A 12,340-nucleotide genomic window follows, 5' to 3' on the forward strand; every position below is an offset into this window, starting at 1 on the left:
TTACCGTCTGGGCATGCAACCTATGCTTTCTACTTCATATCTCACTGCATATACATTTTTTTTCCTTAAATACTGGATTACTTTCCAGTGTTCAAAATACCCCATATATTTCTTGTGCCATAGTATGGTAAATATTAAAATGGCATGGATCAACATTTTTCTCAGTGCCAATATGGCACGCTTAACTTTTTGGAAACATAACTCACCTTTAGTCATTTAATCCCCCAAACAATTATTTTTTTCCCAAATTGAATAAGACCATACATATTTGAATGCTCATAAACCCATGTCTTTCCTGTGTTTACGATGTTGACATGTTTACCATGGGCGCAGACATTTTGTGTCAGTACACATGACATGAAGTCTCTTTATGAACGTGATCTGTTTGAAAGCAGACAACAACCGATGACAATAATGTCTCAAAAGAAAACTACTCTGAGTTTTTACAAGCCATCTGATCAGGATTCTGTTAAAACATTTGATAACAATAATTCTACACTAGGTGAAGAAAAATCTATTGATAATACTGCATCTGTGTTATTTTTCAGGTCGCCCTGGGCCCCCCGGTGTGGATGGTATACCAGGCACCCCTGCTCTGCCTGGCCTTTCTGGTTTGCCAGGAGAAGATGGTTTTCCAGGTCGACCTGGATTTCCAGGCCAGAAGGGAGAGTCTGCCTTTTCTCTACCTGGACTGAAGGGCTTGCCAGGAGATTCAGGACTTGATGGTCTTCCAGGTAAGATCTGTCATTTATACGATCCCAAAAGGTTAGATAATTCATTTGTCATCAGGTAGGGCTTAATAACATACCATCAACTGGGGCACAATAACATACCATCAGCTGGGTCACAATGGCATACCAACAGGTAGGGTACATTAGCATACCATCAACTGGGGCACAATGACATGCCATTAACTGGGGCACAATAACATACCATCAGTGGGGGCACAATGGCATACCATCAGGTAGGGTACATTAGCATACCATCAACTGGGGCACAATGACATACCATCAACTGGGTCACAATAATATACCATCAGGTAGGACACAATGGCATACCATCAACTGGGGGACAATGACATACCATCAGCTGGTCACAATAACATACCATCAACTTGGGCACAATGACATACCATCAGCTGGGTCACAATGGCATACCATCAACTGGGGCACAATAACATACCGTCAGGTAGGACACAATAACATACCATCAACTGGGGCACAATAACATACCATCAACTGGGGCATAAGGACATACCATCAACTGGGTCACAATAACATACCATCAACTGGGGCACAATAACATACCATCAGGTATGACACAATAACATACCATCAACTGGGGCACAATAACATACCATCAAGTGGGGCACAATGGCATACCATCAGCTGGGTCACAATAAAATACCATCAATTTGGGCACAATAACATACCATCAACTGGGGCACAATAACATACCATCAACTGGGACACAATAACATACTATCAGGTAGGGCACAATGGCATACAATCAGGTAGGGCACAATGGCATACCATCAACTGGGGCACAATGGCATACACTCAGGTAGGGCACAATAACATACCATCAGGTAGGACACAATAACATACCATCATCTGGGGCACAATAACATACCATCAGTTACGACACAATAACGTACCATCAGGTAGGGCACATCGGCATACCATCAACTTGGGCACAATTCAAACCATCAACTGGGGCACAATAACATACCATCAGGTAGGGCACAGCGGCATACAATCAACTGGGACACAATAACATACCATCAACTGGGACACAAGCATACACATGTCAGTTGTTGCAGATCTTGACCACTGGCTCAAAATCACATGGAGTAATTATATGTTTGTAATCTATTCTACAGGTTTACCTGGCGAACGGGGAGTACCAGGCCAGCCAGGATTACCTGGTCTGAAGGGAATGAAGGGAGAAACTGCCTTGCCAGGTCTACCAGGCACTGATGGTCGAGATGGAGAACCAGGCAGGATTGGAGAAGATGTGAGTATATATTCTTGCATTTTATGAACTTACAGCTCTGTGAACTTGACAGACATTGGCCATTTCTTCAACTGGAGTATTAATTTGATGATGTCCTTTCAGGGAGAGAATGGTCAACCTGGTATCCCTGGTGTTGATGGTCGGCGTGGTGACGATGGTGCAAATGGTTTTCCTGGTCGCAAGGGAGAGAGAGGTGTTCCTGGCTTCTCTGGTGAGAGAGGCCGACCTGGAGGTCCTGGTATTGCCGGTAGGTGCACCTTTTTTAACACCTAATGTAGGATATGTGCTTGTTAAATATATTGTCCGGGACATGCCTCTGATATTATGTATAGTATTTTCTAATAGTGATTGGGGCCTTTACACAGGAAATGACAGCTACTTGCACCAGGAGCAACCTTACATTATAACCTTGTTGCTCTGGAAAAAAACAGGTTGCACCGGCTGCTCAATATATAATTATATACTGAGAGAAACAAATAAAGGATCACTGGAACATTCAAGTGTTCCATTGAATAGCGCAGTGGTGATGAAAACTGGAAAATAATAAAGGAATGCCTGCATTTTGCTGAGATCCTTTATTTGTTTCTCTCAGTATATGTAATGCTTGAGTTTTGGTTGGTTGGTTTATTGTTTAATGCCACACTCAGCAATATTCCTGCTATATGGCGGTGGTCTGTAAATAATTGAGTCTGAACCAGACAATCCAGTGATACATTTGAGATACAATGACATGTGTCGACCAAGTCAGCGAGCCTGACCACCTGATCCCGTTAGTGTTTGTGTTGTGGTATTGATGATGTAGAACATCATTATAAAAGAATTATTGTAGATACGATAATGTTATCTTGCGTTTAATGACTTGCTCAGTAACAGTGAGTCACTGTCAGTGTAGTCATCAGAGTCACTGCTCCAAGGTGGGACCTCATCATTCTGTTTTGTTCTTTGAACAGCAAAATATTAACATGCACTGGGGGCAAGTTGGTATAATTGTGAGGTTACAGTTTGCAGTTTCAGGTTGCACCTGTGCATGTTCTAAATGCTTAAATCGAGCTCTGTGGATTACTGAAATTATGTATGACTCTTCCATCTTGCAGGTTTAAAGGGATACCCAGGTGACCCTGGCCCCACTGATATCACTCGCCTGCCACCTAGCCCGCGAGGAGATGATGGAACAAGGGGTGAACCTGGCTTTCCAGGTTTAGAAGGTCCAAGAGGAGCTCAAGGTAAGTTAGTTGCCTTCCCTTTACTGTGTTTTCCAGATTCACTGTATTAAGCACTGTAAAACTCTAGACCAGTCTGCAAGTGTTCCACAACTAAGACTGAACATTTGTATGAAAGTCTATATTTTCTTGTGTAGATGACAAACAGCAGCCTGTAGTGTATGACTACATAAAAACGATTATCACAATCCTTTTAGTTCCATCGGTGTTTGAGCTAAGTTTAGTAACTACCGCTCAATCTTTAAAAACAATTCAACTTGTTTGTGATTTTAATACATGCCCCAACACTTATTATGGCAAATACTTTCTATTACGTATTTGGTTATTTTTGTCTTTTCTTCATTTTTTGGGGTCTTTCTTACATATTGCAATATCAACATTTCATGATTCTATAACTACTGACACTCAGCCAAGTGACATGTATACAACCTGCACAAAATGGTTAACAGCAAAACAATGAATATTTTTGGGGGGGGCTTGTGTAAGCAAACTTTGATGAAGTGCATATGGTCATGTAATAATTTGTAAGGGCTCTTCTTTAAATTGTATAGGCTGTTGCATCGATCAATCAATCAGTTTATTTTGTGAAAAGGCCTTAAGCCAACGTACAAGAAACATGATAATAATATTTTAATATTAAGTTTTACTACATATGATGAACGTAATGCAAGCTCATCTTTTACATAATTTGCACAACTGGTAGCAGGTGAAAAATTATTACAAAGAAGTGTTTTAATGAAGTAATGGCTATTGATGTGAGTTTTTGTCCCAAACTAACTGTACCTGTCGTTCCAGGTGATGATGGTCTCCCTGGTCTGAATGGTCTTCGCGGTACGGAAGGGTTCCCTGGGACACCCGGTTCAGCTGGTGAACAAGGCCCCTCCGGTCAGCCTGGTATTCCTGGTATCGATGGCATGCCTGGTCTCCCAGGTCTGCCAGGATTCCCGGGTGAGATAGGAGGCCCCGGAGGAGATGGAGGAGGCCCTGGAATTTACTTCACAAGGTAAGGATGAACACAGTGCAGCTAAACATCTGTCTTGGAACTTAAATATATTCTTACTTCCTGTATTTTTCATGGCACATTTCCTTTGGTCCGTGCATTGTAATAGACTCTTTTTGTTCTCAGAATAATGTTATTAATCGTTTTAATGGGTTAATTTCCATTCTTACTGAATCTAACACAATTAATCCGTGACATTTTCGAATGTTGCATTCTGATTGGTTTGCCAGCAGTATTGAACCTATGTTAGACTATGCAGCAAATCACAGATTAAAGATGGCTGTTTCCACCTGTGTTTTCGTACCATTGTATGTTATTTTGTAGGTCTTTATCATATGCTTATGTTTTATTTTCAGGCACAGTCAGACCACCAACGTTCCAAACTGTCCAGTGGGAACAGCCAATCTGTGGACTGGGTATTCATTGCTGTATGTTGTTGGCAATGGGCGTGCACATGGACAGGATCTTGGTAAGGGCACTAGAGTTGATGGCTAGACAATTACACTTACCAGTCTATGTTGGACAAAGGGACAGACAGATGTGTCTCACAGCTTATGGTTTACATGCACAACAGACTCGCTGACTTGGTTGACACATGTCATCGTATCCCAACTGTGTAGAACGATATTCATGATGTTGATCACTAAACTTGATTATTTACAAACATGGCTGGAATATTGCTGAGTGTGACATTAAACAACAAACTAACAAACATGCACACCATTATGATGTTTTTCAATAGTCTTTAATTCTCTCATAAATACTACCTTAGAATATGTTTGAAAAAACTACAACTGGAAGGCTATGTGTTGCAATAGCAGCCAGACATTACAGATTAACCATATTATCTAGAGTACGGTGCCCACTTTGTTGCCTAAAACCACAGCTATGTACAGGTGGGTGTGCATTAAACTCACCATAATGAATTTTCACGCTTTTATTGCAATATAGTTACCACGAGCTTGTAACACCAGAAAATACATGTCAACAAATTTTGAATCATATACACAATTTGATGTTTAATGTCTTGTTATAAATTGTGTTCATATCTGGACCAGTGTTTTTAATCTTTGTTATAAATTTTATTAAAAATTTTGATTAAGCATTGCATGAATGAATTTCAGGGAAATCAAGTATAAAGTACTATAGTCAAATGAACAAAATGGGTGTTCTCTAAGTACTTTTGAGTAGAATATGTCAGAACTGACTAAGACTGCTGAGTTTTCTTAATCATTCATTAAGTCTGAAACAAATATACCCATAGAGATTTAAAGACTTTCAAGAAGACAGTACAAAGTGTTTAGGTGATCGCCCAATATAGTTTTGTTTCAGGCAGGAAAATGTCAAACAGTATTTCTTTTGTGTAGCAATAACATCTACAGTGTCATACGCTGCAACTTTGGATCCAGTAGATTTGGATCATATGAACTTTACATAACCTTTGAAGTTGAAACTAAATCATTATGAAATAATTCCATTTCATCATAACCTTGTAGACTGTTGAATTCTACTTGTATTGGTTGTGTCTGATGCTATCAGCACCCTTTTCCACAAATTTATCTTAGTGGTATGACTGTCATAAGCCATGGTAAACATGGGAGTTATGGTAGTCTTAGTGCTAAGATGACAAGGCTGTGCTTGTTATATTAGTCAAATTTGATCACATGATTGCAGTATGATTGGTTTCTGAACAGGTACTGCCGGTAGCTGTCTGCCCAGGTTTAGCACCATGCCTTTCATGTTCTGCAACATCAACAATGTCTGCAACGTGGCCTCCCGCAGTGACTACAGCTACTGGCTAGCCACACCCGAGCCCATGACGCCCATGATGAATCCAGTCAGTGGGGAACAGATCCGACCCTACATCAGTCGCTGTACAGTGTGTGAAGCACCATCACCTGTAAGTCACTGTGTTTGTATCAGGGGAAGTGAGCTAGTGAGTGAGTGAATGTGTGGGGTTTAATGCTGTTTATAACAGTGTTTGAGTTAGCGCCATATATAATAATAATAATAATGGATAGCATTTATATAGCGCAAGTCTCCGAAAGGACTCTTTGCGCTTGCTTTGTTTTTCCCTCGTTCACTGGATGTCAATCTCAACGGCAGATCGTATTGCCAATCTCAACTCCCTGGGGAGCATACAACTCTTGCAGCAACTAGGCGCACCGAGTTATTGTGGCATTCCCATCCTTACGAGGTCAATACGATATATCAAAGGTGCCACTGTATTGTGTGAGGAGCGAGTCAGTGAGTTAGGTTTTATGCCACTTTTAGCAATGTTCCAGCAATATTGTGGCGAGAGGAAACCAGAAATGGGCTTCACATATTGTACCCATGTGCGTTGAACCCACACTTTTGATGTGATGACTTAAGTCTTTAACCACTAGGCTACCCTAATGTGAGGCAAGTCTGAAATAATACCTACTTGACGAAATACTTTAAAGTGGTTTTGTCTTGATCTTAAGGTGTTATATAGTTGGTGTTAGAAATCAAGATTTTAGTATCTTGATACATATCATATCGCCATCCTTGTATCGGGATTCGTATCGTATCGCAGCTTCAGTGCACAATACTTTGACAATATATCGTCGTGACTAAAATTTTAGTATCGGGATGTAACGTATCGCAGTTTGTATGCCAATACCAGCACTACCCATGCATGCAGTCCCGATTCATGTTGATTATGATTCTAGGTTTGTCAGGCACTTTGAGTTTGCAAACGTGGTATACCTAGTGAAGATCTGAGTTAGAACTGATCTTCAGCAACCCATGCTTGTCATAAGAGGCAACTAACAGGATTTGGTGGTCAGGCCGGCTGACTTGTTTGACACGTGTCATCGTATCCCAATTGCGTAGATCATTGTTCATGTTGATGTTCACTGAATTGTCTGGTCCAGACTTGATTATTTGCAGACTGTTTCCATGTAACTGTAATATTACTGAGTATGACGTCAAACACCAGGTACACAAACAAACACACTGTATGTGAAACTATGCTTATTACCTGTTTCAGATCATGGCCGTCCACAGTCAAACCATGGTGCTGCCCGAGTGTCCTGGAGGCTGGAGGTCTCTCTGGATCGGATATAGTTTCATTCTTGTAAGTTACCTTATCTTAGGTGAGGTGAGGTGAAATTGGGTTTAACGTCGTGCTGGAGAATATTTCGCTCATATGACGACGTGCATGCATGTGTATGTGTATGTGCCGCTGCTTGTACTAGCCCAGACTGAAGCTGGTTTTATAGTGCTAGCCCACTGAGATCATGCTGAAGCATGAATACCCCACTCAGACACATTATACTGACTCGAGACCAGTCCTTGTTGTACTTAATGCATGGCAGGGACCAACAAGTCCATATTTTAACGATGGCAGGGACAAACCTTATGTTAGCAGCAGGGGTACTAGCCCATGAACAGTCAAGATCACTGACTATATCACTCAGAACTAATCTTAGAGACAACAACAACAGCTGAAGGTCCGGGTTAGAATTGTCTTCAGCAACCCAGCTTGTCATAAGAGGCGACTAACAGGATTGGGTTGTCAGACTCGGTGTGTTGGTTGATTTATGTCATTGCATATATTGATGGTGTTGCCTGGTGCAGATTTGAGTATTTACAGACAGCTGTCATATAGCTGGCATACTTCTGAGTGTGTTGTTAAACAATAAACATGTTCACAAGATTCTGACACAAGAACGTGATATAACGATAACATAACATTCTCCACCCATCTGTTTCAGAACACTGGTGCTGGTTCTTCTGGCTCTGGTCAGTCCTTGGCTTCCCCAGGTTCCTGCCTGGAGGACTTCCGTGCCGCTCCTTTCATCGAGTGCCATGGAAGAGGCACATGTAATTACTATGCAACGTCATTAAGTTTCTGGCTAGCTACTTTAGAAAGAGATAACCAGTTTAGCAGGCCTCTCTCAGACACACTCAAGGCAGGCAATTTACGAAGTAAAATAAGCAGATGCCAAGTTTGTATGAAAGATGAATCTCTTGAACCTTTTCTCTATAGATTTAAATAAATACAAGTAAAAGTTCTTTTAGCTTCTATAATTAATTTGTGATCTCGTCAGGGATATTGCTCCAGACGTCATGTGCTTGTAAAACCTGTACATACCGTCAGACGATGGAACGTAAAGTACCCCCTATGTATTGAAAGCATTAGCTTCTATGCAAACAGGATTTTTCTTGGCTAAGTATGTGTGTTAAAGAGAAAAGAGACCTCAATTTGCAATAAAGGGTCACCAGTCTGATTTCATATGGGTGCTGTTTACATTCAGGCATCTGTGTTTCGTACATATGATGTTTTGCACTGAGTAGAAGAAAACAGTGTACTGTCTAGTCACTTGTAGATTCAAACTGGCTTGCACTACATTCAATTTGCTTTTGTACCAAACTACATACAATTTATAAAATTATGAAAAAATTGTTGGAAGTACTGCAAGCCATATTAATAGATAGCATCTTTCAGTGCAATAACGTGATAATACTCCTGTACCTTATGTTTACCCAACCATCACTGCCAAATTCTCGTGATATATTTTCAAGTATTGGATGTGTGATATAATTACTGCTAATGTGCCTCTTATGTAGAAGAAAACACTAGTATCTACCGTCCTCGTATCTGTGTTATGTACGTAATGACCGCCTAAAGCGGCCACAGTTTTGAAGGGTCTGAATAGTCATAATGATATAACAAAGTTCAACAGGTCAAGATAAGACACATACAAAATAGTTGAATTCCAGACACCGGACGTTCCTTAAAGCTGAGGCACATTTGATTCAGTGATTAGAGACAAGGCTCAACATTGCTCAGTTGTTTTTCTTGATTTTTATACGGACTGTACTGTAAGTTGTGACTAAAATCATCCCTGTTTTATCTTGACCTGTTGTTGCTAGTTTCAGCTCTCATGCATAATAAGAGTCAATATTTACAAGCTGGATGAAATGTAAGCATTAATATTTGAGGATAATGTGTCTTTTGTACGTTTTCATTAACCTGCCAACAAGACAGGGCATGGATGTTTATCATATCAGATCTGGTTTATTGGGGGAGTTCAGTCTTTGAAATCATGTAAATTCAATTGTCTGTACAACATGAAATGAATACTCGTTTGGGTTAGCTCAATTCACAATGTCTGTAATTAAAGAGAATAAATGATCATTTGACATCATGTTGTCTGTCTTACATGTTCGAACGCATGACTCATTTAAGAGTTTTATTTTACCCCGCACTCAGCAATATTCCAGCGATATGGCGTCGGTTTGTAAATAATCGAGTCTGGACCAGACAATCTAGTGATGAACAACATAAGCATCGATCTGCGCAATTGGGAACTGATGACATGTGCCAACCAAGTCAGCGAGCCTGACCACCCGATCCCATTAGTTGCCTCTTACGACAAGCATGGGTTACTGAAGATCAATATTCTAACCCGGATACAGAAATTGACATAGTTACCCATTTGGGGAAGTAAACTTGGCCCAGCAAACACTTTAATGCCTGGGCTACCTCACCACTGCCTTAGGGGCGGTGGGGTAATGGTTAAAGCGTTGCAATATCACAGCAGGACAACAATCCCCACATGGGCACAATGTGTTAAGCCCATTTCTGGTGTCCCCCGTCGTGATGTTGCTGGAATATTGCTAAAAGCGGCGTAAAACCAAACTCAGTCAGTCAGTCAGTCACCACTGCCTTAGTGGATACAGAGGGCTCAACCCTGAATGTAGGAGCTTGTGAGTGTCAAGTCCAGCTTCCCATTAGGAAACTGCATGAGACTGTTCAAGATCTTTTTCAACAATATTTCTAATTCATTACAGTGTATTGGTTTAATACTGCTTTCAGTAGTATTACCGTTATATAATGGTTGTGGTTTAATACAACTTTGATCAGTATTTTGGTTATGACATGGCTGTTTTAACACTACGCTGATCAGTATTTTGGTTATAACATGGCTGTGGTTTAACACTCCTTTGATCAGTATTTTGGTTATAACATGACTGTTTTAACACTACACTGATCAGTATTTTTATTATAACATGGCTGTGGTTTAACACTACGCTGGTCAGTATTTTGGTTATATAATGGCTGCGGTTTAACACTACTTTGATCAGTATTTTGGTTATATAATGGCTGTGGTTTAACACTACTTTGATCAGTATTTTGGTTATACAGTGGCTGTGGTTTAACACTACATTGATCAGTATTTTGGTTATATGATGGCTGTGGTTTAACACTCCTTTGATCAGTATTTTGGTTATAAAATGGCTGTTTTAACACTACGCTGATCAGTATTTTGGTTATAACATGGCTGTGGTTTAACACTACGCTGATCAGTATTTTGGTTATATAATTGCTGCGGTTTAACACTACTTTGATCAGTATTTTGGTTATATAATTGCTGTGGTTTAACACTACTTTGATTAGTATTTAGGTTATATCATGGGTGTGGTTTTACACTGCTGTGATCAGCAATTTACCAGAATGAATGCTGGTGGTGCATCAGTAAGCAGAAGACTTTATGACATCTTGAACTTATCTATTTAACATATAAATTCACTATTCGCATGACATATTCTGTTGAAGGGAACTGGTTTTGAACAGTTCAAGTGGTCACTACAGCGATATTTTGAAAATATTGATGGAAAAAGTATTAATGATTATCGAAATGAAAACTGTCATTGATAATATAGAACTATAGTGATGAACTAAAGTTTTAATTTACTAAGACAATATACAAACGTGTGTCTTTTTCATGGGCTGCTAAATTATGTTCAGGCTGGCATTTTGTTAGAAATCCAAGCCTTTTTGATTTGTTTAGATTTTTGGCTCACAGTTACTTCAATATTTATCAATAATCGATCAATACTAGTATTCAGTTAACAATTATTGATCTCTGTAATATATATCAATAAACCACTAGGGAAAGTTATGTCCATTGTTCTTGGAAGTGTTTTATTAGCATAACTGAATAACTGCCCTAGGGCAATTATTTCTATTTAAAAACAATAACATTGTACTTACCGGTATTTTGATAATCATCATCATGCCTAATACACACGTATTAAATAAGTATGCCCTTGTGGTGTAAGCCGTTTAATCACCCTCACTACGGTAGTTATTTAAATAAACACTGCTTGGGCCAAAGCCCTCGCAGAGTTTATTTAAATAACTACCTTGTAAGGGTGATCAACTTATACATAGCCAGCCCTAGTAGCTCTAGTTGCCAGTGCAGACATACATGTTGCTTCACATTTAGCTCATCTGACCCATTCAGCCATGTTAAAAAAATTTAATCTTGGTCTTTCTGGAAAGTAATTATGATTTTTGTTTACGCACACAGTATGTAGTTGAAAGGTAATAGGACGTTTTAAGTGTCTGTCAATCCATCAAGTTATACTGCATTTTCATCACCTCTGCTATTTCCAGGGAAGTTACTGCCTGTCACAAGTTTTCAGTAAATGATCTCAACTATGGTGTCTCATAAAGCTCTCAAATGTTTGATAAGCATTTCTACTTACATGTCTCCTGTGAGTGAATGGGTGTGTTTGATTTTATGACACTTTTAACAATATTCCTGCAGTATTTCAGCAGGGGACACCAGCAATAAAACAATAGTTACCCATTGTTTATTATTCTAAGAATACCACCTCTGTTACATCACAGCCACAAATTTGTGTTTGTGCTGCAACCAGAGTCTCAAACCCTTTGAATTGTCAACAGATGCCCTTGTCACTGACAACATGTTGCGAGGAAAACCCAATCTGCCACATCACTGCAACTGCTATGTTCTATATGGTAGAAGTCTGTAAATAATCCAGTCTGGGCCAGACAATCCAGGGATCAACAGCATGAGCATTGATCTACATAACTGGGACGCAATGACATGTGTCAACCAGCCCAGCGAGCCTGACAACCTGATCCCGTTATTCGCTTCTTACGACCTAGGCATGGGTTACTGAAGACCAGCTCGGATGTTCACAGGTTACTTCCTGGAACTGCTGAATTAATAAACGGATCCAAATATTCAAACCAAAAGAGGTCAATAATGAAATAATTTTCTTCTTTAAATTGGTGAATGCGATGTTTTAACAAGATTCT

The 12,340-nt window shown here is 39.8% G+C and overlaps 1 protein-coding gene across 1 annotated transcript in view; it reads left to right on the forward strand.

The window, feature by feature from the left end:
* Positions 1-9,410, forward strand: part of LOC124277646 (collagen alpha-5(IV) chain-like) — a 65,126-nt gene extending 55,716 nt beyond the window's left edge. Inside the window, exons 32-40 of the mRNA XM_046713375.1 lie at positions 549-734; positions 1,883-2,016; positions 2,119-2,263; positions 3,111-3,239; positions 4,032-4,239; positions 4,593-4,705; positions 5,931-6,136; positions 7,250-7,336; positions 7,977-9,410. Of these exons, the coding sequence (XP_046569331.1) occupies positions 549-734; positions 1,883-2,016; positions 2,119-2,263; positions 3,111-3,239; positions 4,032-4,239; positions 4,593-4,705; positions 5,931-6,136; positions 7,250-7,336; positions 7,977-8,261 (1,493 nt within the window). The 3' untranslated portion in view covers positions 8,262-9,410. The remainder of the gene's footprint in view (positions 1-548; positions 735-1,882; positions 2,017-2,118; positions 2,264-3,110; positions 3,240-4,031; positions 4,240-4,592; positions 4,706-5,930; positions 6,137-7,249; positions 7,337-7,976) is intronic.
* The last annotated feature ends 2,930 nt before the right edge of the window (positions 9,411-12,340 follow it).

This window comes from Haliotis rubra, unplaced genomic scaffold, assembly GCF_003918875.1.
Source record: "Haliotis rubra isolate DU_JTF1 unplaced genomic scaffold, ASM391887v1 Scf106, whole genome shotgun sequence".
Classification (NCBI taxonomy): Eukaryota; Metazoa; Mollusca; class Gastropoda; order Lepetellida; family Haliotidae; genus Haliotis; species Haliotis rubra.